This window comes from Hypanus sabinus, chromosome 2 (genome assembly GCF_030144855.1).
Source record: "Hypanus sabinus isolate sHypSab1 chromosome 2, sHypSab1.hap1, whole genome shotgun sequence".
Lineage (NCBI taxonomy): Eukaryota > Metazoa > Chordata > Chondrichthyes > Myliobatiformes > Dasyatidae > Hypanus > Hypanus sabinus.
This window is the reverse complement of record NC_082707.1, coordinates 66,262,332-66,289,827: the sequence shown is the minus strand read 5'-3', so window position 1 is coordinate 66,289,827 and position 27,496 is coordinate 66,262,332. Positions and strand designations below refer to the sequence as shown.

The following is a 27,496-nucleotide window of genomic DNA, read 5'->3' as shown; positions in this document are numbered from 1 at the left end:
TTCCCATTATTAACTGAAATTACAAAATTTATCTATGTGTCACAAATTCTCAAACATTCTCTTATTGATACACTTGCTCTCCGCTGTGGAAGTGTCCAAACAGCAGGTTTAAATTTGGAAAATGTTATGCACTGCAATTTGGACATTTATCACAATATAATGAGAATGCAAATTGACAATATTTCCAATGTCTGTTGTTATCTGATTGCAGTCAAAATAGAGTAGATCAAATTCATTTTATTGAAACAATAAATTGCTTGAAGTTTCCCAAAACTTATGCCAAATCTAATTTTTCCATGAAAAATACAGCTATAAAAAAGACATTGAAAAACAAGCCACCTCTTAATAGATAGTAGGTAGAATTAATAAACCAAATTTGGAAGGGCATTTGAGACTTACAACTACATTTCACAATTTACATGCTTCAAGATTAAGTAAATGAGGCAATAAAGTACCTATTTGCTAACATTACCAATACAATTTAAGTATAGATAAAAAAAATTAGATCATCAAGTTAAAAGCATTATTTCAATACAAATGCAATTATTCAGCATGCTGCATTGAAGTGGCCTTTCACAACACTGTTCATTACTGAGGGGAGATTACCCCTGGATGTGTATGTAATACATTGGATCAACTTGTACAACAATGCAGTTTTTAAAAGTAAAAAAAACTATTTACCTCAGTTGATAAAAGTGAGCATTAAGAATTGCTATTTAAGTCTGTTTGTGAAGATTACAAATCCTTTTCCAGCCTTCATGGGAAATTTCCCATATCGACATGAGTGATGATTGCAGATGATGTTACACAAACGGATAGTACTAAAGGATCTTTCAGTTATCTGGGACTAGTACTTAGCTAACAAGTTACCATAAAACACCTTTAGTTTTTATCATATGTTCAAGTAGAGAGCTTACTTCTATTATAGCAAACCTCTGTGAAACAAGCATTTCCATGCAAAATTTCTGTTAAAAATTATACTTCTATTTGGATATTCATCCAAATTATTATGTTAGAGCAATACTGAATTAAGAAGGTATGGTTGCATACAGATGGTTAGGAAACCCTGCAATTACAGATGAAACATTCCAAGCAAGGCAAAAAACATATATCATTATCTACTAGTTTTCATTATAGTTATTGGTGATACAGAAGAGAACTTTTTAAAAACTACTTAGAAGCAATTTGACATTGAATAAGCTTCAAAAAATAGTTTTCTCTCCACATTGTCTTCTTATGGCTTTGAAACTTGTCCAATGAAGAGGACAGTACCTGTGTAAGCAATTCAGAACGGAAAAGCAGTTAGAGCTCCACCATACCAAGTTATTAGAGCAATCAGCAAATCTCAAATGTGTAGCTTTAGGAGCTACTCAAATTTGAACATTTTTCCCATATAGAGTTAAGATCCATTTTGTAGACATTAACCTCTGAAAGTTACTAAATGAATGGTTCTTGTGTTGCTCAGTCATGACCCTCGTGCATGACCTTTGGTACAAAGCCCCGTTGTTCTGTATTTAAATGTACTAAACCAAAATAACCCAAACTAATAAAAATAATTGACAACAAAACCAGAGTTGGGACAAGGCAGTTAAAGTTTAAATTATAACATCCAAATTCATCCTGTCAAAATTCCAACTGTACACATTTTGGCCAATACATTCAGGGTTTTTTAAAAAAAAACTGACTAAAAATTTTAAAAAATGATCTTGTCAACTTCTATACACAAACTGGCATTTCAAATTGCAAGGATTCACCATTGTTCCATACTATACAAGGCCATATGCACAATACAAATTGTAGACCATCACTATCTGACTGCAGTTTGAGTACTTCATGATAATTTGGAAAGATCTATACAGATACAGCATAGATTTAGATCGTTTTCAGACATAGGTTAGCTATTCACATAAATTTGAATGTTTATATACTCTTCACCTTTTAAATCAAAAATAGATAGTTAATTAAAATAGAAGTCCCCAGAAGGAGAAAAGATAACAGCTTATATAATTATTTACAATGGTTATTGAGACACGAGGGGACAAATTTAGGATGGTTATCGGACTGGAAGGAGGTTAGCAAAATTTCAGAAAGTTCAACACCACAAATATCTGCTAACGATAATTGAAACAAAGTATATAAAGAGAAAGTATTAAGCAATTTCTTAGGGGACCGGAATTGGTTGGGAAGCAGACGATGACACAGGGGGAAAGAAAAACAGATAGTCATCCCAGTCTTAGTGATGCAACATTTCATAATTTCAAACTACATTATGACTCGAGTTTTGCAATCCCGATGAATTGTGCTTGAATTCAATTCCAGCTCATTCATCCACTTTTAATGATGTTGACTAAATTTTGTTTTAAAGAACTGAAGATATTCTTTATTCCACGGAATTTATGCAATGTCTCATTCTTGTCACTGGATGTCCTAGCTGGCCAATGTACTGAAGCAGTTCAAGGAAATTTGTATGGCAGAATTACAAATGGCACAGGATTTGTATGCACAGTACTTAAAATCTAATATGATCTTCATTCCATATTTAATTTGGGATAGCAGGCTCTGTAAAGAATTCCAGACACCTCCATTTCTATATTTATTGATTAAATGGTATTGATTGTAGTTACAGGCCAATAAAATAAATTCCAGCTGAAAGCACATCTCTTTAAAAAGTTCAGAAAGAAACCAAGGCAAGTGCTACATTTTTCTGGCTTGCCAGCAGTTAAGCAGTGAACAGCCAAGTTATGCTCATGTAAAATGGCACCATAAGTTCAGGACTTCTGTGCATGCCAATTATAGAAGCACAAACATGCCAACAAGGTTGTTGGCAGGAATCTATATTCTGCTACTGGATTCCCATTTGCAGGCCTGCTGCCAGATCATATTCTGTAGAGTATCTATGAACCATTCACTTGAACAGAGTTTTGCGTGCATGCAAAGATAAACAAATTAAAAATCACATTTTTAAATGGTAATTTGGTTCTTCAAACATTGTACTTAAAGATTCTTTAATATCTTGTTGAATGTGTAGTCAATTGATTTTTCAATGCAGATTTCTTAAAAAGAATGACACACCTTTGGGGTATGGCCTGGTCAACTGCTGAAAGCTTTCTTAAACTGTGGGGTAGGACTTTGGATCACACGGCCTAGTGCATGACCTTCTCCAATTGTTTCCAAGAGGCTTTCAGTCAGCAACACTTATTATGTGAAAATGTGGCAGAATTTAGTTATCCAAGCAGCAAGCATGGATGGTTATATGCCTTGGCAAAGCATGTGCCACTATTTACAGAAGGAGATCTAGACGGAATTGATTTGAGGATAAAAGTTGGAATAGTTTACATGCAAGGTGATTCAAAGGATGCAGTATTTTCATATAAAAACTTGAGGACTATTTTTTAAAAATACAAAAATGCCACCCACCCAAAACATAGACAAATTGCAAGTATCGAGTCACTTCCTTGATTAAAATGTGATCATCAACTCCAATACTTCATAAATGTACTACATGAACACTTAAAATTAGAATGAATACTGACCAATGGAATTCCCCAAGTATTGATCTGTACCAGGTTTGAACTAATTTGGTAGGGGAATGGGAACAAGAGCAATGGTGCTGAGGATGAGTTCGGTTATAACCAGAGGCAGTATGTATTGAGAGTGCTAGACAAGGAGGGGTTGTTGATAGAGCAAAGTTGCAGTCAATAGAATGATTTGCCATGTTAAAGGCAGATAAAAATCAAAAATGGACTGAAAGTTTTATATTTCACAGCATGCTCTACAGGGAACAAGGTAGATGAACTTGCAGTACAGTTACAGATTCGCATGTATGATGTTGTGAGCATCACTGAATTGTGCCTGAAAAATTATAGCTGGGAGCTTAACATCCAAGAAAACACATGGCATTGAAAAGACAAGCAAGTAAGCAGAGCGGGTGGCATGCCTCGGTTGGTAAAAAAAAAGATCAAATCAAATGATTAGAAAGAGGCAACATAGGATCAGAAGGTGTCAAATCATTGAGGGTAGAGCTGAGGAACTGAAAGGGCAAAGATCCTGATTACAATGGGAGATAGTAAATCATGTTAAAAGGGCAACTTTACAATAGACATGGTGTGCAGGTAGATTGGGGAAAAAAAAACAGGTTGGTGCTGGATGCCAAGAGGGGGAATTTATAGAATGTCTACAATATGGTTTTAAGAGCAGCTCGTGGTTGAGCTCACTAAGGGATCAGCTATTCTGGATTGGGTGTTTGGTAATGAACCAGAATTGATTAGTAAATGAACCCTTAGGAATCAGTGATCATAATATAATTAATTCACCCTGCAGTTTGAGGGGGGAAAACTAAAGTCAGGTTTAGCAGTGTTACTGTGGAGTAAACAGAATTAGAGGCATGAGAGAGGAGCTGGCCAAAATTGCTTGGAAAAGAACACTGGCAAGGATCACGGCAGAACGGCAATGGCTGGAACTTCTGGGGGCAATTCGAAGACACAAGATAGATACAACCCAAAGAGGAAGTAGTATTCTAAGGGCAGAATGATACAACCATTGCTGACAGGAGAAGTCAAAGCCAATGTAAAAGTCAAAGAGAGGGCAAACTGCATCATAGAGCAAACATTTGTGGGAAGTTAGAGGATTGGGAAGATTTTAAAAACTGAAAAGAAGCCAATTAAAAAAAGTCAAAGAAAAAAGATGGAATACAAGGATAGCCAATAATATTAAATAGCTTCTTTAGTTTATATAAAGTGTAAAAGAGAGGCAAAAGTAGATGGTGTATCACTGGAAAATTATACTGGAGAGGTATTAATGGGGGAGAAGGAAATGGCAGATTAATCAAATAAGTATTTTGCATCAGTCTTCACTGTGAAAGACAGTAGCAGTATTTCAGAAGTTTGAGCGTGTTGGGGGCAGAAGTGTGAGAAGTTGCCATTACTAGAGAGAAGAATTTGGGAAACTGAAAGCTCTTAAGGCAGACAAGTCACCTGAACCAGATAGACTACATCCAAGGTTCTGCAAGAGGCGGCTGAAGAGATTGTAAAGGCATTATTTATGATCTTTCAGAAACACTAGATTCCAAAATTGTTCTGGAAGTTTGAAAAATTGCAGATGTCACTCCACTGTTCAAGAAGAGAGGTAGAAGAAAGGAAATTATAGGCCAGTTAGCCTGACCTCAGTGGTTGGGAAGAGGTTAGAGTCAATTGTTAAGGAAGTGGTTTCGGAGTACTTGGAGGCAGATGATAAAATAAGCCATTTGTTTCCTCAAGGGAAATTCTTGCCTGACAAATATTTTTAAATTATTTGAAGAAATAACAAACAGGATAGACAAAGGAGAACTGGTGGATATTGTGTACTTGGATTTTCAAAAGGCCTTCGACAAGGTGCCACACATGAGGCTGCTTAACAAGATAAGAACCAATGGTATACAGTAAAGATACAATCATGGACAGAGCATAGTCTGATTGACAGGAGGCAAGCTGAGTAGAGGTGTTTCACAGGGATCTATATGGAGACCAGTTCTTTTTACATTTTATGCAAATTGATGACTTGTGGAAAAGCTTATGGATGTTACGAAGATAGGTGGAGGGGTTGGTAGTTTTGAGGAAGTACAGAAGCTACAGGAGGACTTGGATTAGGAAAATGGGCAAAGTAGCAGATGGAATACAGTGTCAGGAAGTTATGGTCATGCAATCTGATAGAAAATAGACTGTTCCCATTTATTCGAATTGGAGAGAAAATTCAAACACGAGGTGCAAAGGTACTTGGGAGTCCTCATGTAGGATCTCCTAATGGTTAATTTGCAGATTGTATCTCTGGTGAGGAAGGCAAATGTTACGTTAGCATTCATTTTGAGGACTAGCATATAAAAGCAAAGATGTAATGTTGAGGGTTTATAAAGCACTCGCGAAGCCTTAGTTGGAGTGTTGTTAGCAGTTTTGGGTTCCTTATCCAAGACAACTGAGCTGATATTAGAGAAGGCTCACGAAAATTATTCCAGAATTTTAATAGCTTGTCACGTTTGATGTCTCTGGGCCTCTACTCACTGGAATTCAGAAGAATAAGGGTTGACCCATTTGAAACCTATGGAATGTTGAAAAGTCTTGATAGAGTGGATGTGGAGAGGATGTTTTCTCTAGTGGGAGAGTCTAAGATCAGAGGACACAGCCTCAGAATAGGGAGGCATCCTTTTGGAAATTGAGATGAGAGGGAATTTCTTCAGCGAGAGTTTGGTGAATCTGTGGAATTTGTCACCACAGGTGGCCATGGAGGCCAAGTCATTGGGTATATTTAAGGCAGAGTTTATAGGCACTTGAATAGTCAGGGCAGGAAGGGGTATGGATGAAGGCAGGAGATTGGGGCTGAGAGGGAAAATGGATCAGCCATCATGAAATGGCACAGCAGTCTCGATGGGCCAAAGTTCCTAATTCTGCTCCCATGTCTTATAGTACCAGTATAAGAAAGACAATATATCTCTTCCCATGGAAGGTGTGGGTTTCCCCTGGGTCTCCAGGTGAACCCCCCCCCCTCCCCCCCCACAATCCAAAGATGCACTTGGCAAGTTAATTGCTCATTGTAAAATTGTCCTGTGTTTAGATTAGGGTTAACTAGGTTTGTCAGAGGTTTCTGGGGCAGCCTGGCTCAAGAAGCCAGAAGGATCTACACTGGACTGTGTCGCTAATATAGAAATGTTTTGTTGTTTTTTTTATATAAAAACTGTCTCTTCAACTCCACCTCCCTTCCCCCACCACTTGTATTGAAACTAGGAACATGTGATCAAAACCAGAATCATTGCTCTTATCAGATGCCCCTCTACCTGCCGAGAACTTCCAGCATTGTTTTCATCGCAGATTTCCAACATTTGCAACATCTTTTTTATCCTCCAGTTCAATAAACTTAAGCCTGATTAAAGATGTTAACAGCAACTCTTTCACTGCTGGTATTGCTGCTTCATGACATTGTTTTTAATTTCAGATACCACTTCCTACAGAGTTTTACATTTGCTCCGCAAACAAAGAATAAAATGTTCTAGCACATTAATCAAAATTACCTGTGGGATTGTGCCAGACTACATAGAGGAATGGTCTATTTACTGTAAATGGAGGGGTGATCCTGAATGACCTAAACATCAGGACAGCAACTGCAATGGAAGCAACATGATTAGTCGAGTCAAGGCATTCAAATAAGTCATCTGCAATATATTGCAAAACAGATCGCAGCTACAGATTACATTGTTAATTCAAAATGTTTTATTACCGCCAAAAAATGTCATCTTAAGTCAATGTTTCTAAAGAAACCACTCAACTTGTATATAGCTTAACTTTAATTACAGAGTTACTGTATTTTTACAAATGCGGGTTCAAGGTCACATGGACAATTTATTATTAGACAATGCATACAATGTACAACCTGTAATTCTTACCCTCCACGGTCAACCACTAAACAAACCCCACAGAATGATAGGAACATCAGTACCCCGAAGCCCCCTCTCCCTCCCATCACACAAGCAGCAGCAATCTTTAGGAATTCACCAACTACTGCACATTACAGGCAAAAGCTGTTGCCTTGACCATGGATCAAAACAAAACAAAAAAGAAACAAGGCTGAAAAGCCCATTTTTCTCCATGAGGGGTGGGGGGAAAGAGAAGAAATGAGCATATAGATACCCCGATGACCAAGAAATTTACTTCTGCATCATGGTACAAAATCCTGTTCTTACAGGGACATTTCTATGGATTATCTGTATTATTACCAACTTAGTCTAACAACTTTTAATAGCCCTGTTTTTACAAAAAAAGTTAAAAAAAATCGCTTGGGTATAAATTTGAGTCGGTTCAGAGCCAAGGATTAAGCATACTTTAGAATTCCAAATTCTTGTTTGCATGAAAGCAGGCAGGATGGGAATCTGGTATAACATCCCAGGGAACTAATCAATGTGTGCACTATCATACTGATGGTTAACAATCACCCTTGAACTTTTGCTACTGTGCCCTTGTACCATATGATACAAAAAGTTGTTCAGTTTATACACTTTCCTGCTTCTTTGTTATTTTCCATCACCATACCTTCCTCGCACTGGGGGGGGGGGGGGGGGGGAGATAGAAAAATCAACCCATGTGCCAATCTGTTCCATGTTGCCACTGATCTTTATTTTCCTGGCTTCAAATTCTTTTGACAAACCTATTGTGATGTATATCCTATAAGTCCATATAAAATAAAACTATAATTTGATAGGGTTGTTGCCCAAAATTCTCCGTTAATCATTACTTCTATCAGCAAGTACTTTTATTTCTAGCTGTCTGCCCATTGTCATTGATAAACCAAATTTATCATAATATCCATTTTTGAAGAATGTAAACACTTGTAATTTTCCAGTCACTATGTGAAACATTTTCACCAGCCCCCTCAAATTTTTATCATAGCTTCTGCAAGATAGGCTGAATCTTAACCACACATTAGTCAAAACAACCATAATTCAACAACAACTATAATAAGTGTTTGAAAAGCACTTTCGGCCAAGTTTAAAATGCTGATAGACTTGCCTGTTGCTGCAGAGGCCTTTGTTCCATCTTCATTTACTTCAATTTTAGCCTTTTGTTGGAAATGTGAAACATATAATTGACTAGACCCTGCAAGAAATAGTTGCAATTTACATTGGAGCCGAAAAAGTTTTTGCAAAGTTATTCAGACAAAAGATGCTACTTACTACTGAGTTTTCTAAAATTTGCTTTAGTTTGATCAAACATGTCAGTAATTCCAAAAGATGAAAGCAGTTTCTCCAGTCTAGTTTCTGTCTCAGCAGTGAATCTACAAATATAAAAGTCTATTAGCATCAAATTAATTTAGCATTTAGAGCATGCTACTTCTATAGGATGCAGAAAAGACAATTAGAATTATTTTGTCTGTGACTAATTCATACACAGGCTTTCATAGCACTCAAACTGGTTTACCAAAAATTCAGGGGTGGCAAACCTATGGCACTTGTGCCACAGGAGGTGCAAGCAAAAAGTTACTTGCACATGGCATGCAACGTTTCTCTTTGATCCTTTAAACCCCACTCCTAAGTTACATAACGATTCCCTATACAGCCAAATGAAACAGTGAATGGATTTTTACAACCCAAGAGCATTTTCACAGGAAATGTAGTAATATTTCAAAAGTTTTCTAAAATGCTTATTTCCGTTACCACTAAAAAAAAATTGAATAAAATTGGAATACATTTAATAATGAACAGGAGTCATCCTTTTTCAAGTCTATAATTATTATTACTAATTTACATAGAAACATAGAAAATAGGTGCAGGAGTAGGCCATTCAGCCCTTCGAGCCTGCACCGCCATTCAGTATGATCATGGCTGATCATCCAACTCAAAACCCTGTACCTGCTTTCTCTCCATACCCCCGATCCCTTTAGCCACAAGGGCCATATCTAACTTCCTCTTAAATATAGCCAATGAACTGGCCTCAACTGTTTCCTATGGCAGAGAATTCCACAGATTCACCACTCTGTTTGAAGAAGTTTTTCGTCATCTCGGTCCTAAAAGGCTTCCCCTTTATCCTTAAACTCTGACCCCTTGTTCTGGACTCCCCCAACATCGAAATCAATCTTCCTGCATCTAGCCTGTCCAATCCCTTTAGAATTTTATACGTTTCAATAAGATCCCCCCTCAATCTTCTAAATTCCAGTGAGTACAAGCCTAGTCGATCCAGCCTTTCTTCATATGAAAGTCCTGCCATTCCAGGAATCAATCTGGTGAACCTTCTCTGTACTCTCTCTAATGCAAGAATGTCTTTCCTCAGATTAGGGGACCAAAACTGCAAACAATATTCTAGGTGCTGTCTCACCAAGGCCTTGTACAACTGCAGTAGAACCTCCCTGCTCCTGTACTCAAATCCTTTTGCTATGAATGCCAAAATACCATTTGCCTTTTTCACCGCCTGCTGTACCTGCATGCTCACCTTCAATAACTGGTGTACAATGACACCCAGGTCTTGTTGCATCTCCCCTTTTCCTAATCGGCCACCATTCAGATAATAATCTGTTTTCCTGTTCTTACAACCAAAGTGGATAAACTCACATCTATCCACATTAAATTGCATCTGCCATGAATTTGCCCAGTCACCTAACCTTTTTCTTTTCACGTATCTATGAAAGCTTTTACAGTCAGTTTTTATGTTCCCTGCCACATTTCTCTCATAATCTTTTTTCCCTTTCCTAATTAAGCCCTTTGTTCTACTCTGCTGGTCTCTGAATTTCTCCCAGTCCTCAGGTGTGCCGCTTTTTTTTTGCTACTTTATATGTTTCTTCTTTAGACTTGATACTATCCCTAATTTCCCTTGTCAGCCACGGGTGCACTACCTTCCCTGGTTTATTTTTTTGTCAAACTGGGATGAACAATTGTTGAAGTTCATCCATGCAATCTTTAAATGCTTGCCATTGCATATCCACCGTCAACCCTTGAAGTATCATTTGCCAGTCTATCTTAGCTAATTCACATCTCATACCTTCAAAGTTACCCTTCTTTAAGTTCTACACAAGTGCTACACCTGCCCTTACACTTCCTCCCTTACCACCATTCAGGGCCCCAGACAGTCCTTCCAGGTGAGGCAACACTTCACCTGTGAGTCTGCTGGTGTGGTATACTGTGTCTGGTGCTCCCGGTGTGGCCTTTTATATATTGGCGAGACCCGATGCAGACTGGGAGACCGTTTCGTGGAACACCTACGCTCGGTCCGCCAGAAAAAACAGGATCTCCCAGTGGCCACACATTTTAATTCCACGTCCCATTCCCATTCTGATATGTCTATCCATGGGCTCCTCTATTGTCAAAATTAATCCAAACTTAGGTTGGAGGAACATCACCTTATATACCAGCTGGGTAGCCTCCAACCTGATGGCATGAACATTGACTTCTTGAACTTCCATTAATGTCCCTCCTTCCCTTCTTACCCCATCCCTGACATATTTAGTTGTTTGCCTGTTCTCCATCTCCCCCTGGTGCTCCCCCCTTCCCCCCTCCTTTCTTTCTCCTGAGGCCTCCCATCTCATGATCCTTTCCCTTCTTCAGCTCTGTATCATTTTCGCCAATCACCTTTCCAGCTCTTCAGCTTCATCCCACCCCCTCCGGTCTGCTCCTATCATTTCGCATTTCTCCCTACCCCCACTACTTTCAAATCTCTTACCATCTTTCCTTTCGGTTAGTCCTGACGAAGGGTCTCGGCCTGAAACGTTGACAGCACTTCTCCCTATAGATGCTGCCTAGCCTGCTGTGTTCTACCAGCATTTTGTGTGTGTTGTTGTTTGAATTTCCAGCATCTGCAGATTTCCTCGTGTTTGCTTCTTTAAGTTCAGAATCTTTGTTTCTGAATTAACTATGTCACTCTCCATTGTAATGAAGAATTCCACCATATTATGGTCACTCTTACCCAAGGGGCCTCGCACGACAAGATTGCTAACTAACCCTTCCTCTTTGCTCAATACCCAATCTAGAATGGCCTGCTCTCATGTTGATTCAGAAAACCATCCCACATACATTCCAAGAAATCCTCTTCCTCAGCACCCTTACCAATTTGGTTCACCCAATCTATATATAGATTGAAGTCACCCATTATAACTACTGGTCCTTTATTGCACGCATTTCTAATTTCCTGTTTAATGCCATCCCCAAACTCACTACTACTGTTAGGTGGCCTATACACAACTCCCACCAGCGTTTTCTGCCCCTTAGTGTTATGCAGATCTACCCATATCGATTCCACATCCTCCAGGCTAATGTCCTTCCTTTCTATTGCGTTAATCTCCTCTCTAACCATCAATGCTACCCCACCTCCTTTTCTTTCCTGTCTATCCCTCCTGAATATTGAATATCCCTGGATGTTGAGCTCCCATCCTTGGTCACCCTGGAGGCATGTCTCTGTGATCCCAGCTATATCATATTCATTAATAACTATCTGCACATTCAATTCATCCACCTTGTTACGAATGCTCCTCACATTGACACACAAAGCCTTCAGGCTTGTTTTTACAACACTCTTCGCCCTTATACAATTATGTTGAAAGGTGGCTCTTTTTGCTTTTTGCCCTGGATTTGCCTGCCTGCCGCATTTACTTTTCACCTTACTACTTTTTGCTTCTACCCTCAATTTACACCCCTCTGACTCTCTGCACTTGTTCCCATCCCCCTGCCACATTAGTTTAAATCCTCCTGACCAGCAGTAGCAAACGCTCCCCCTAGGACATTGGTTCCACTCCAGCCCAGGTGCAGACCATCCTGTTTATACCGGTCCCACCTCCCCCGGAACTGGTTCCAATGCCCCAGAAATTTGAATCCCTCCCCCTTGCACCATTTTTCAAGCCACATATTCATCTGAAATATCCTCCTATTTCTACTCTGACTAGCACGTGGCACTGGTAGTAATCCAGAGATTACCACCTTTGTGGTGCTACTTTTTAGTTTATCTCCTAACTCCCTAAATTCACCTTGTAGGACCTCATCCTGTTTTTTACCTATATCGTTGGTACCTATGTGCACCACGACCACTGGCTGTTCACCCTCTCATTCCAGAATGTCTTGCAGCCACTCAGAGACATCCTTGACCCTTGCACCAGGGAGGCAACATACCATCCTGGAATCTCGTTTGCGGCCACAGAAACACCTATCTATTCCATTGGAGCTCAACATCCAGGGATATTCAATATTCAGGAGGGATAGACAGGAAAGGAGGTGGGGTAGCATTGCTGGTTAGAGGAGATCAACGCAATAGAAAGGAGGGACATTAGCCTGGAGGATGTGGAATCGAATAATTAATTTATTAATTAATGATAATCTCTGCTCAAAATACCCAGCACACAAAAGAATTTAAGATAATCACCAATTTGGCACACACTCTAGAAGGATTGCCTTCCCTACCTGAGTTCATACCTCAATATATGGGAAATTACAAATAGATTTGAATGCTTCATGCTTACCTGGGTATAGAAAGTTCAAGTTTCTTTCCTGTCATAATTTTCTTCCAGCTATTTATAGTTTGTGTATTAATGTGAGGAGATATTTCAGAGAGTGGGATACCAATATTCTCTGGAAGAACAATAAACATGCTAATGGTCTCGCCATGGTACGGCATCTCAAGGATATAATATTTCACATTTGCAGGTGTGTTGGCAATACCTATAAAATAAAATCAAATAATCAAAATTATCACAATATAAGCACAAGATATTCTGTAGATGCTTAAAATCCAGAGCAATACAAACAAAGTGCTGGAAGAACTCAGCAGGTCAGGCAGCATCAATGAAAATAAATATACAGTCATCATTTTGGGCTGAGACCCTTCAGCAGGACAGAAAATGAAGGGGGAAGGAATGCAGCATAAAGTGGAGGAGAGGTAGAGGAAGGAGCACAAGCTAGAAGTTGACAGTTGAAGCTAGGTGGATGAGGGTGGGGGAAGAGGAGATGAGGTAAGATACAGTAAAGTGATAGGTGGAAAAGGTAAAGGGTGAAGAAGGAGGGATCTGATAGGAGAGGAGAGTGGATCATGACAGAAAGGGAAGGAGAAAGACCAATAGTGGGTGGAGATAGGCAGGTGAGGAGAACAGGTAAGAGGAGAGCCAGAGTAAGGAATTGAATGAGAGGTAAGTGAAAAAGGAGGAGGGTACTGAGAAAGGAATTACTAGAAGTTAGAGAAATTGATGCTCTACCCTCCTCTTTAAAACTATCCAGATGGAATACAAGATGATGCTTCTCCCATCTGACAGTGCCACATTGTGTCAGTAGAGGAAGCCACGGACCAACACAATGGGAATGATGATTGGAATTAAAATGGTTGGCCGCTGGGAAATCATACTTTGTGCAAGTATTGTGAAGGTGCTCAACAAAGTGGTCCTGCAATCTACATTGGTCTCCCTGGTGTAGAGAAGCCACATTGGGAGCACCAGATACAGTATATGACCCGAGACAGTTTTACAGGTGATGCGTTGCCTCATCTGGAAGGACAGTGTGTCACTTGCCATCTTTCACATTACAGAAGCAGAAGTCAAATATCAGTGCCCAGTGACCTCAGTAAAATACATCCCATGGCCTTAAGTTTACCAAAGCAAAGCAAAACTCAAGACAAGCTGTTGAGTTCTTTAAGAACAATTGATACTGGAAATTTAGTACATTACAAATTACCCCTGAACCCAGATACCCATCATTGCCCTTCTTGTCAAAGTGTGTAGTCAATTAGACCAATCAGAGATGCAAATAAGATGCAGGGTCCATTTACTCGACTAGTTAAAGCACTTAATCACTAAAGGACACAGTTAAAGAAGAATCCCAGGTTTAATTGGTAACCTGTACCGATACAACAAATGTGTTCACAACAGCCAACAGCAACTTGGGCATTTGTTGACATGAAAAACTATATCAATGCTAATATCTATGATTTCACAGAATAAAATTATTGAAAAATTCAAGATGCAGAAGAAAACAATGCATGCAATTCAGAATTGGAAAAAATTCATGAGTATACATTTTAATTGGCCTGCTTTAACAAGCGTGCAGTCAGTCACGTCAATTGACAAATTGCATTTTAGTGATTATTTTTTGTTATACAATACATTTTAGATGAGGAATATAGCAGCATTTCAAGGATAAGTCTATGTCCTATTTGTGGTACTCCAAGATCTATTGGCTAGCACACTGCATAATCAGCTGGCTATACATCTCAAAAATATTAAACTTACCAAAATTGAATGCTGATCTTTGGAACATCAAAGGAACTTGATACACAGTCCCATCAGCTGCATAGAAATTCCCACTCTGAGTATTTTCTGGTAGAAATCTAGACTTCCACAAACCCTTAAAAAATATAGCATTGACTACTACAAGTTTTGTCGCAGGATTGAGAATTGTTGGAGAAATCATATCTGTGATCATACCTAAGGAAACAAAGCATATTGTGATATGTACTTCAACAGAACAGGGAGTTATATCTTTTTTCATCAATGAAATCACATCACAACACCAACTACAAATGTGTTTAAAATGTTTACAAAAGATACAAATCCAGCACAGATGAATGCATGCAAATTAGGAAAAAATGTTTCTTTTATTTTAAACCGTACAATTGTTAAAGCAAAATAGAAGGATACCCAACTTTAACTTGCCTACAAGGCCGAAGTTTTAAAAACATCATGCAACCTTTATGAGAAGTATCTATATTAAAAAAGCAAATCTCAGTTCACATATCTGTGGTATATAAAGCGGCCTTTGCTACAAAAAAAAAAACGGATTTAGGGAAGACGCACCTTTAGTTTGATTTGAGGTCCATTCATTGATTATGGATGCAGCTTTCAAAGGATCATTAAAATTTACATTTCTCAGTAAAGCTTGATAAACCTCATGAGTTTTCTGAATAAAGGATGGCTCCATTTCAAATTCACGTGGTACAAATAATCCATTAGCAATAGTAACTATATCCTGATTTCTGTTCTCAGTTAACAACTTCTCTACCCTTTTGAGCTTTCTGTAAGTACCTGAAAAGAAAATCAATATTGAAAGGCTATTACCTTGGAGAAACTTCAGTTTTATACCCTCTAAATCATGTACTATTCAAATCAGAGATACCTGGCTACAAAATAAAAGTGAACATTAAATATTTAGTCTAAACATCCATTAATTAATTAAAATTAATTAACCCATTAATCAATTAATTAAAGGATGAAGAGATCATTACTCCCCAACGCCATTCGGCTCTACAATGCAACCACCAGGGGCAAGACATGTTAAAGTGCCGGGGTTAGGACTGAGCTTAAGATGCATATCATATTTATATTGAGTTAAATACTTATGTAATTAGTTTTGCTACAATAAGTGTATGGAACACTGGAAAAATGTTGAATTTCCCCTTGGGGATGAATAAAGTATCTATCTATCTATCTAATTTTGTATTAGTTACATTCGATAAATGTCTCTATAATGCAGGGGTTCCAAATCTGGGTCTATGGCATATAAAACGGCTGAGAACTCCTACTACAGTGAATCAAATACTGTATCTGTTATACTTGACATTAATACAATGCAAGCAATAAATTGTGATAGCAGACAAAAGTTTCCAGACATGCAAATGACATCACTCAACACCAAATATGCAAAGCATTTGAATAAGTGTTTTGACAACAGTTAGTACTAATTAAAATTCAATATTATGCATGATCTAATTTATTATGTCTGATTAAGACTGAAGTTACATGAAAACAGCCATTATTTAAAAAAGCCAAATGCTAGAAACAAAGACATTGAAAGAATATGTCCATGAGCCTAAAAGAATAGCAGCAAAATGGTTTGGAAATGAAGCCAAGCGCCCCATTGCTTTCTTACTGAATAACCATTGCCATATTTATTACAATTGCATTGCAATATGTACACAAAATAAAACCATTTAATCATTTGGGATGCCATTTACTTTAGGAAGGATGAAAGAACCTTCTCCAGTTTCACTAAAAGTGCAGTACCAAATGAATATTGTGTTCCTTGCGGATGGTTTGTAAAAACAAGTATCTGTTACTTCAAATGGCTACGAGGGCAAAACATCAATGCCAAATTGAAAAGTTTGGGGAAACTCTGCCCCCCCCCCAAGTTACAATCCAAATTGTAAAGTCTAATTAATATATTCAGATAGGAAGAAAGAAGTTTACCGTTGGTATAAAGCACCGTTTAGTTAAACAAACCTTGTGAGTTGTACTTCAGAGCTTTGCTTAACTGCTGTTTTGTTCTTCCATCAGCTCCCATATGTAACGTCCAAAGTAATGATGCAATTCCATGTGGGGACAAGATAATGTTTTCTGTTGGATTAGCGCTAACAACCTGATTGAAAACCTCAATTCCTAAATCCGACCCAAGTTCCAATATTTTAGCACTTTTCTTTCGGCTGTGTACAGAGCTCATGGCCATATAGAGGAGGATAAGAATGTTTATTTTCCTCATTGCAAATCCAATTCTGAACCACAAAGGTACCTGCAAAAAGTTATCCACATAATTACACAGAAAATGGCAAAGCAATAATTTCAATTATTCAAAAATTCCTCCAATACTTCACCTAATAACAAACTTTTATCCTATACACATCTGCTATCTTATTTTTTTAAATGGAGTATATAAAAATATATCCAATTTTCTCTCAAATATTAACACTCAAGACCTTTATTTTCCCCAAAGTGTTGCTCCTTTATTCAAAATTTTATTCAGCACATCTACAATCAAGCTGGATTCATATTGGGATAGATGAGCTTAGACTGAAAGCACAACCACAATATTCTTGAGCACAATTACTTATTCCTTCGAATGCACTGATGGGATATTTTTAAAAGTCTAAAATGTTAAAGTACAGAACTACATTAGCAATGTAATTTGTAAGACAAAGGATCAGTAAAAAAAATCATTTTCAACATTATTTTTTGCAGTTTTTCAACAATATGATATCAAATGCACAATACGATTACTATCACCTTGGTTTACACCGACTTTTATCAATGCAGTCCCAAAGTGTGCCCTAGGCTTCAGATCACAATTTTGTACAAAAACAGCAGGAACACACATATGAGATTTTCCATATCCCATTTTTTTCTCCCAATTTCATACGGTTGTCTTTTGCTCAGCATCATTTGATATTACATATTGACTTTTATTAAGTGTTAATTTTCCAGTGAAAATGTCAAATAAACATAGTGAAACACCAAGGTAAAATAAAAGTAGTGACAGTCTAAAAAGCAGATGTCTTAGCAAACTGGCTAGTGGCTTAAATACAACTATGGCTCAGTGACTGTTTAGAATGAACATGTCAAACTTTAGTTGATTCAAGACTAAGTGAAAAATGTATGCCTTTAAGTGATCCAAAAATACAAAATGGGACATGCCAAGTGACCAAGGTGAAAAAGGAGATGGTCTTAAGCATCTGGAACATGAAACAAAAAGTGCTCCTCTTGAACGGTTATCAGGTCAAGCCAAGGTTGTGCTCAAGTACAAGACATCAGGTGAGGGAAATGCCTTCAGCAATGAAAAATTTACAGCTGGCAGAGGATGGCTCAATAATTTCAAGAACCCTTTTTAGTTGTAGATTGTGATCTTGTGCAGGGAGATAGCAGCAGCATTGTGCAAAGCTAGCAAATGCTAGCCAATGGATTATGTAAATTTATTCTGGGGGGGGTCAGGGTGATTGCTAAAGTGCATAGACACCTTTAGAATAAAATTTGGCATGGCACATAGTTGGACAGGTGGGATGGGGTGGGGGTGGGGGAAAGAGAGTTCTTCTTGCAATGCAACAGCTTATTTTGAATGCATCAGTGTGTTTTGCAAGATATGATGAAGTGTTTAGGTGCCAAGTTTCAGTTCAGGAGTAAATGTCAAGCAGAATTATAACTGGATGATCAGTGGGATAACAATATAATCCAGTTCAGCACCCAGTTCCCAAAGTGTCTGACATCCTTTAGACACATCTTGGCATAATCTATAGATTCACATGGATATTCTAAGCATAGGATTAACACATAACAGTTGTTGAAAATGTATTTTCTAATTAAAATTAGACTGGATGAAGGCTTGGAAATGCAGACAAGTGATGAACAACTAAGGTCCAGTTCCCAAGATCTAGGTATTTTTGTGGAGAAAAAAAAAACAAGACTTATTTTTCTAGTAGTTTCCTTCGGTCTTACTTCCTTCAGCTAAATAATTTTAAATGTCCTCCTTAATTTGCATACTTTTTCTCTCTTCATCTTCCTCCCCCCACCCCTCTCCATGAGAATAGACCCATGATCATTGTATAAGTTATGGCCTTCACTGGACAATTGCAATAGCTTCAGATTTTATCATTACAAAGGAAAAAGGCATTATGACTGGCACCACTTGAAAATTGCTGTTCTCAACCTCAAGCCCAAATGCTTCCCTACTACCACAGAGAGGGAAAACATTACTGCTTAGACTCTGTACAAGGCCAGAACTGGTGCCATTTGAGAGAGCTCATTGAGTTCAATGACATTTGTCTCGGCTAATTAGAAGCAATCATTCATCATTTTGCATCAGTTCCCCCCCCCCCCCCCCAAGTGTTTCTGAAATGTCAAAATGTCAGAAACTCAAATTCAACTACAGCTTTGCCAAAAGCAAATGTCTCCAAGTTTTGCCTTTTGAGGGCTGAGGCCTCCATACAGCCCACAGTCTGTACCCTTCATTGTCTAGAGGCTAATAGGGTAGGGATATGCATAAATGTGCAGAAAGTATGAATAGCATTGAGCCCTAATACATTTATTCTACACCTGTAAGGGTTTAAGAATATCAATTCCCTCAAATTTCAGTCATTGAGTTATGCTATTTTATTGAAGTCTGCAGCAGTCATTCTTGCTCTTGTCATATGAGATAAATTCTAACCAGTTAGCTGCTAAAGTCTTGCCGTTGCATGTACATTTGTACATGAAATCCTCGTGACCATGTGGGTTTCCGCCTGATACTCTGGTTTCCTCCCACAGTCCAAGGACATACCGATTGGTAGGTTATTTGGTCATTGTAACTTGTACCATGATTAGGTTAGGATTAGATCAGGAGGTTGCTGAACAGTGTGGTTTCAAGGAGCTGGAAAGACTGTTCTGCACTACATTTCAAAACAAAAATAAATTAGCAAAATGAAAACAAATGTGAAAGGTTTAAAAACATGGCCAGTATAAAAAGAAACTTACTCTATTAGTTATGCATAACATTCATACCAAGTAAATCTTTTAATAGTAGTTCCTACATCTGCCAATTAACCATCAAGTACATGATCACATTTACCTTTAAGAAACTGATATTCATATTATTCCATCTTTAAATTTAGTTTTCAATTTATATTTTTGCCCTTTAGATGGATAGTCTAAACTAGGATTTATGTTGGGAATTATCCATGCTTCAGCCTAGTTAATGCCAACATATTTTTCTGCAGTACTGCACATTAACAAAAATGATTACTCCCATTTTTCTACCTACTGTGAAAAGATGTGTCAAGTATCATGTTACCAAAAACACCAAAGTGAATGAAATTAACAAACTGTGGAGTAAGCCATATATCCTAACATCTGTAGTATTTGATTTTCATGGAACACTTCCTACCTAATTCTACATTTGTCAGTGACATCACAATGCAGTATTTTCCCCCGGCTTCACTATTCTACTCAATAGACAATAGACAATAGGTGCAGAAGTAGACCATTCGGCCCCTTGAGACTGCACCGCCATTCTGAGATCATGGCTGATCATTCACTATCAATACCCAGTCCCTGCCTTGACCCCATATCCCTTGATTCAGTCTTCACAAGACTCAATTCTCTTACAGTGAAAATATGATTAATGACTCCTTACCCATAACTAAACTAGCTTATTTGAGCAGCAAGGTAACAAATGGTTAGCACAATATTTTATGCTACCAGTGACCCAGGTTCAAATTCCACCACTGCCTGTAAGGAGTTTGTACATCTCCCTGTGACAGCATGCGGTTCCTCTGGGCGCTCCAGCTTCCTCCCTCAGTTCAAAGGTGTACCAGTGGTAGGTTAATCGGTCGCATGATTAGGCAGGTGTTTGTCAGGGGATGCTGCTGGTGGTGCTTGAAGGGCCCCGAGAAGCCTATTCCACATGGTATCTCAATAAAAAAAAATCCAAAAATGCAGCCCACCAATATTTCAAACAGCCTTCAGTTTTATGGAAAGTTACATTCTGCTGGATTAGAGGAAAATTCATATTTTGGTGCAGACAATCAATTAGAAAATTCTTTCATCGTCGTACTTGAGACACTTAAAATTGCATTTCTTTGCTTTGGAGTAAGTCTCAGCTTATTGTTAACAGTTTATTTCTCACACCTAGATTCTACTGCAAATTAAATACATAGGGGTATTGTTGAACTTTGAATTTGATGTGAAGATGAAGTGTAGGACAAAGTAATGGCTGCAAAGTGGGAGAGGGAAAAGACCCCCCAATAACTAAATACAACAGTAAGCAAATGTAGTTTCCTCATTAAGGAGTTATTCACTAAAATCTACAGTGATGGATTTCCCAAAGCTCAAGTTCATAATACTCTAACTTTATCTATTGCTTTTCTCCAGTTCAAGCAGATGCATTACCATTATAAAATAGCGAGGCTGGCAAATCAGGTCCAAGCTCAATTTGTTGGCTCATTTATTGTTTTGAACGTTTTCTTCACCCTGGAAAGGGAGTGTCCTCATCTAAAGTGAGGGCCAGCTTGTGTGACTCCTCGTCTTAAAAGGTGACATGTCACCATTCTCTAACATAATGGAATATTAGCCTGAATTTTCCAGACAGCAATAAGACGGGGTATTCAATGAAAAATCTCCATAAAGGTTTGGCAGATTCTTATTTTCCCCCCTTTCCAACACAATTCGTAAAAGCGTTTTGGAGATCTGCGGCTACTCATCACACGGTAATGCCAAGCAAACCGGAAAGTAAAAAGTTCCAAAGGTCATTTAAACATTTTACAGGTTTAAACCAAAAGACGTAATCAGGTACATGGGATCGCGGAAAAACATCTTGTACCGAGTGTCTCTATTTATTGCCGTCATTATTATTATTATTATTATACGCCGCGTAGTATGACGTAGGCGATCATGGTCCCATGATTGGAATTTTTCCTCTACAGAAGCGGTTTGCCATTCCTTTTCTGCTGGGCAGCGTCTTTACAAGATAGGTGACTCCAGCCATTATCAATACTCTTCAGAGACTGTATGCTTGGCGTCAGTGGTCGCATAACCAGGACTTGTGATTTGCACCAGCTGCTCATACGACCACCCACCCCTTGCGCCAATGGCTTCACATGACCCTAACTGGGGTACACCTTGACCAAGGGTGACCTGCAGGCCGGCGGAGGGAAGGAGAGCCTTACACCTCCTTTGGTGGAGACGTAACTCCACAAGTAGTTTTGTATACTGTATACTCTTTATTTTTAATGCATCAACTGCCTGATATCGGGCTTTCATATATTATAACAACCCCCCCCCCCCCAGCATTGTTTATGCAGACATAGATCCCGCTCCCGTGCGTGGAGTTCGTGATCTCTTATTCCTTGCTTCACTTGCTTGGATCTTCCCGCTGCTGCAAATGGATCCATGAGCTGTCTGAGGTTCAGCTTTAAGATGTTGTGATAAAAACAATGGGCCACGCCATTGCCCATCTTTTTATATATTGCAGCAGACTTACTTTCATATTTTCAAAGTTCGAAGCAAATTTACTACCAATGTACATATCGTATTTCATCACAGTTCCAGGCACTTGTAATTTCAACGCTCCAGTGCCTGCACTGTATTTCGGGTGCAATTTTTAAGGAAAATCTGCCCCCCTCTGATAGAAAAACACATAAAACAGCTCCTGTTCAGGTTAACAAACTGTTTACTGTTTTCAAAAAACTGCAGCCCTTCACTCTGATAGTGGCCGGGTGGACTTGATCCAGAGAACAAACAGCGAATAATAATGTCTGTCCATAGTCAAATGTTAAATTAGTCCAATGTTAAATTAGTCAAAAACAAACAACTTGTGTTTGCACATCAGATAAACGTCAACGCATTCCACACAAGTACAATGAAGTCGTGTATGTTACTGAATCAGTGAATTGCAACATTTGTAAATTGATACATTCGAGACCAAATGCCGTTTCATTATCTAGATGTTGTCTAACATACTCGCTACATCTCAATTTACTTCACATTGCAAAATTCCAATACACGTTAAAAAGACATTAATTCTTAAATTTAAACCTAGGTTACCACTGCTTTCAGGAGTTCCGCTTCGCTGAGTACACGGGCGAAGTAAAGGCTGTACTAGGGAGATTGTACCGATACGTTGAGTTAGGAAAAAAGCATACATTAACACTGAGAGAACAAGTAGATGGTAAATACTACGCATACCTTCTAGACTATTTAACGCCTGTGAATAGTTACACCCGCAAGCAGGAAGGGGCTAAGTTTCCCATGGATTTTGCTTGCACAGAGCAAACTATATTCTAATCAGTCAATTTCTTTCTAACCCTCCACAGATTAAGCAACCTCTAAATTGGAATTCGAAAGGAAAACTAATACAAGAAATAATCCAATCATTAACTACCCAGCAGTCCATCCTTGTACCCCATATTTATAAGAAAATACGTACTTATTATGTTATGCTAGTACTGTAACATAATTCATTAAAACATATTAACCTACTTAATAATTGGAACCCCTCGGTAATATTCAGTCGTCAGTAACGCTGAAAGCGAAGCACTCTTACTTAAGCACAGTTACCTTTCCAACTGGCTGAATGTCCCGCCTAAACTCACTTTAATAGGCTTGCTCCCTTCCTCCTCCCTGCTGCTGGTGATTGCCAGAGGAAGGTGGTTCCCTAAAACACGGAGCTATTTGGCACTCCAAAACCCAGCGGCAAAACTCTGACCGCAATCCGAATCCTTTGTTACTCCGCTCCGGATATTAATCTACCGCCAACTAAAAGCTTCGAAAAGCTGGTCAGCGTTGGTTGGACTGACATATCTAAGAAAATGTACAGTGCAGAGTAGAAAGTAGAGGGGGAAAGTCGCCGAGGAATATACACACAGCGGAGGCAATATGTTTTATACGCCCTTTGTTGTGTTGTGACACACGTAAGGAGTGTTTATGGAAAGTCACCAATACAAACAAGACTCATCTACCTCTTCCGTTAAAACATCCTACGCTTGGACCGCAAACTTAACCCGGCGTCACATCCGACCGCTGATTTCTCCAGCGCCTCTAATTCTAGCCATTCCAGTTACGACGTTGGTGGGGAAAGAATCGGGAAATTAAATAATTACGTCTTTTCAAGAACCATTCAGGGTCATTGAGTCAACGTGCTAACCAAAAAGTGGACTTCGCTGTGTTCAACATTGGACTGTCAATCTGTAATATTATTTTAGCTGCATGTACATTAAACATTCCATCAAATCGTATTCTACAGGTTAGATTACTAATATTACAGCTTCACAAAATACACTATGGCAGGTCACTTTGCTGATAAAACGCTGAATAAAATGGAACACGTAGACGACGGATACAGAATCAGAATCAGGTTTATTATCGTGAAATTTGTTAACTTAGCAGCAGCAGTTCAATGCAATACGTATTTTAGCAAAGAGAGAAAAATAATAATAAAAAAAGTAAAACATAATAATAAATAAACAAGTAAATCAATTACGTTTAATGAACAGTGCATAAAAAGAAGTACTGCATATTAAAAAAGTGAGGTACTGTCCAAGGGTTCAATTTTCATTTAGGGATCAGATGGCAGAGGGGAAGAAGCTGTTCAGTCACTAAGTGTGTGCCTTCAGGCTTCTGTACCTCCTACCTGATGGTAACAGTGAGAAAAGTGCATGTCCTGGATGCTGGGGGTCCTTAATAATGGACACTGCCTTTCTGAGACAGTGCTCCCTAAAGACGTCCTGGGTACTTTGTTGGCTAGTACCCAAGATGGAGCTGACTAGATTTACAACCGTCTGCAGCTTCTTTCCGTTCTGTGCCGTAGCCCCTCCTTATCAGACAGCGGTGCAGCCTGTCAGAATGCTCTCCACGGTTCAACTATAGAAGATGGTGTTTATGTACATGTTCTTGACACATTACTGATTACGGATCTTAATTTGATTTTTTTTTTCATTTTCTAGTTTCACAGGTTTTCCCATAGCCTTGCAATACAGAATATAAATTGTTGAGATGTGGAAGATAATCAATAAAAATAACGGATTGTAATTTTGTTAGATACTTCTTACTGGGTTCTTGGGTCCTGCGGAAAGAAAGCATGGTGAAATACAATTGCATTGCTTATTTAGTGGACTGCACTAAACTGGAAGGCTGCAGTTAGTGCCGATGGGATCATGAAGAAAATGAAAAGCAGAATAACATATAAGTGGTGAAAAACTGGAAAGATATGGAATATAAAACACATACATTATAAAGATTCAACTGTTTCTTTGGGCCCACAGACATCACGTAACATTTATATTATTCTGAGATTCTATGACTGTAAATAACTGTATGATCAGCATTATCCTTGCAGCACCCATAAGATAAAACATTCCAATGGTCCATCTGCCTAAAGCAGAATCTCCCAGTGGCCAGCCATTTCAATTCCTATCCGCATTCCCATTCCCATTCTGACATGTTGATCTATGGCCTCCTTCTTTGCCACGATGAGGACACACTCAGTCTGGAGAACAATACCTCATATTCCATCTGGATAGTCGTCAACCTGATAGAATGAACATCGATTTCTTCCGGTAAAAAAAATAACTTTCCTTTCCTCTTCTTTGACTCCCCACTCTAGCCTGTTACCTCTTCTCCTTACCTGTCTATCACATTCCCCTGATGCCCCTCCTTCTTCCCTTTTTCTCATGGTCTATTCTCCTTGACTATCATTTTCCTTCCTCTCCAGCTCTTTACCTTTTCCACCCACCAGGCTTCATCTATCATCTTCTAGCTAATCCTGTTTTAATTTGGTGTCTTCCCCCTCATTATCAGTCCTGAAGAAGGGTCTTGGCCCAAAGGATCAATTGTTTTTTCATTTCTATAGATGCTGCCTGACCTGCTGAATTCCTCCACCATTATGTGTGTGTTGCTTTAGACTTCAGTATCTGCATAATCTTTTGTGTTGTAAATTACATGTTCATTTTATTTTCTATATTTTATCAAAATCTACATCCATATCTTTATTCTCTTATCCACAGCCCTTATCTTATAACTTAATTTTGTGTATAGTATGTTATAAATTATTTTTTAGAATCCTGATATGCAACATTCATTGGAACCACCTTCTCCACTTCGAAAATTACTTCTTCAAAAAACTCTAATACACAAGATTAGGCCTCTTAGGCTGGAAGAGCAAGCACTTCATATTCTGTCTGGGTAGCCTGACAGCATGAACATTGATTTTTCTAACCAGTAATTTTGATACGCTTCCCTTTCTTTCTGCTTCCATTCATCATTCTGGCTCCCCGCTCTCTTTTCCTCCTGACCTACCTATCACCTCCCTCCAGTGTCCCTCCTCCTTACCTTTCTGCCCAGTCCACTCTCCTCTCTTATCAGATTAATTCTCCTCCAGCCCATTATATTTTCCCCTTCTCACCTCCCCAGCTTCTCACTTTATCCCCCTCACCCACCCACCTACTTTCCCCCTCACATGCTTCACCTATCATCTTTTTTTTGTAATTTATTTTTTATTGAAGTTCATCAACCATAAGATGTATTTCAGACATTGTACATATATATCATATATTCATATTTGTCACAAATCTCCACATAATATTTATCTGAGGTATACACTTAAAGAAAAGAGAGGAGAGAAAGAAAAAGCAAAAGGAGAAAACTATATACAAGTAGGGATTGAATCCTTCCCCTCCCCACCTTCTTATTCTGACTTCTTCTCCATTTCTTTACGGATAAGGGTCTCAATCCAATATGTTGACTGCTTTTCCTTTGCATAGATCCTGCCTGACCTTCTGTGTTCCTCTAGCATTTTGCATGTGTTACTCTAATCCACAAATTTCTTTTCATAAAACTATGAAACCATGTCTAACTACATTCTGACTTCTAATGACTCCAGTTACCCTATTCTTGGTTATTGATTAAAGCATGTTCTTGAAAACCAGCCAAGTTATGTACTAAGTAGTCTTTATTTCCCTATTTTTTTCTTTTGTGTCCTTCATGAAGTGGAGCTACATTGGTACTCTCCAGTTCATTAAATTAGTTCCAGATTCCTAGGATTTTGAAATACCCTATTAATATATCCACCATCTTTGCTGGGATCCTTCTTTTAGGATTTGACCTCTGGAGGTGATTTGTCACATTGTAATACCCGTAATCCTTCAGTTTTTTAAACTAATGTTATTCTTTTAAATTCCTTAAACAGTAATTTAGAAATGAGCAGGAACAGGTCATCATGCCCTTTGCATTATGCAACAATTTTATGGCTATTCATCTATTTCTGCACCATGTCATCATCTTCGCTGCCTATCCTTTGATTTGAAAACCAACAGAAGGCAGCTAAAAAATATGGAGAGAAAAGATGAAATATGGAGAAAAGATGAAATATGAAGGTAAGTTAGCCAATAATATTAAAGAGAATACTGAAGGTTTTTCTCAGATACATACAGAGGAAAAGGAGGCGAGTGTGGATCCAGGGCCACTAGAAAAAGATGATGGAGAGGTAATAATCAGGGACAAAGAAATGGCGGACAAGCTTAGTAGGTGTTTAGCGTCAGTCTTCTTTACGGAGGACATTAGCAGTATGCCAGAAATTTGAGAGTGTCAGGGGCCAGAAGTGACTATAGTTGCTGTCACTAAGGAGAAGGTTCTTGAAAGACTGAAGGTAGATAAGTCACTTGGACCAGATAGACTACATCCCAGGGTTCTGAAAGAGGTAGATGAAGAAATCATGGAGGCATTAGTAATGATCTGTCAAGAATCACTAGATACTGGAATGGTTCCAGAGCAATGGAAAATTACCAATGTC

At 38.5% G+C, this 27,496-nt stretch overlaps 1 protein-coding gene across 3 annotated transcripts; it reads right to left on the bottom strand.

Annotated features, from left to right (window-relative positions):
• Positions 1–221: 221 nt before the first annotated feature.
• On the bottom strand, positions 222–26,510 carry serpine2 (serpin peptidase inhibitor, clade E (nexin, plasminogen activator inhibitor type 1), member 2). Of its 3 annotated transcripts, none has more exons than XM_059947559.1 (9): positions 26,389–26,510; positions 16,696–16,981; positions 15,274–15,501; positions 14,710–14,904; positions 12,955–13,153; positions 8,693–8,793; positions 8,529–8,615; positions 7,037–7,126; positions 222–1,272 (listed from the first exon to the last, which is right to left on the bottom strand). In XM_059947559.1, exons 1-9 carry the CDS (start codon positions 26,464–26,466, stop codon positions 1,235–1,237), a joined length of 1,302 nt encoding a protein of 433 aa, XP_059803542.1. In that variant the 5' UTR covers positions 26,467–26,510; the 3' UTR covers positions 222–1,234. The 3 variants fall into 3 exon arrangements, with proteins under 3 accessions (XP_059803542.1, XP_059803560.1, XP_059803552.1); XM_059947577.1 differs by lacking the exon at positions 26,389–26,510 and adding an exon at positions 23,269–23,490; XM_059947569.1 differs by lacking the exon at positions 26,389–26,510 and adding an exon at positions 23,191–23,343.
• Between the last annotated feature and the right edge of the window lie 986 nt (positions 26,511–27,496).

Bases quoted from the DNA above. Each gene is read 5' to 3' on its own strand.
- serpine2 (XM_059947559.1), bottom strand. From the start codon at position 26,466: ATGCAAAGGAAAAGCAGTCAACATATTGGATTGAGACCCTTATCCGTA. The intron at 8,794-12,954 runs GTAAGCATGAAG...TTATATTTGTAG, and splicing joins CTTGAACTTTCTATACCCAG to ATTCACTGCTGAGACAGAAA. The intron at 8,616-8,692 runs GTAAGTAGCATC...TATTTCTTGCAG, and splicing joins AAATTTTAGAAAACTCAGTA to GGTCTAGTCAATTATATGTT.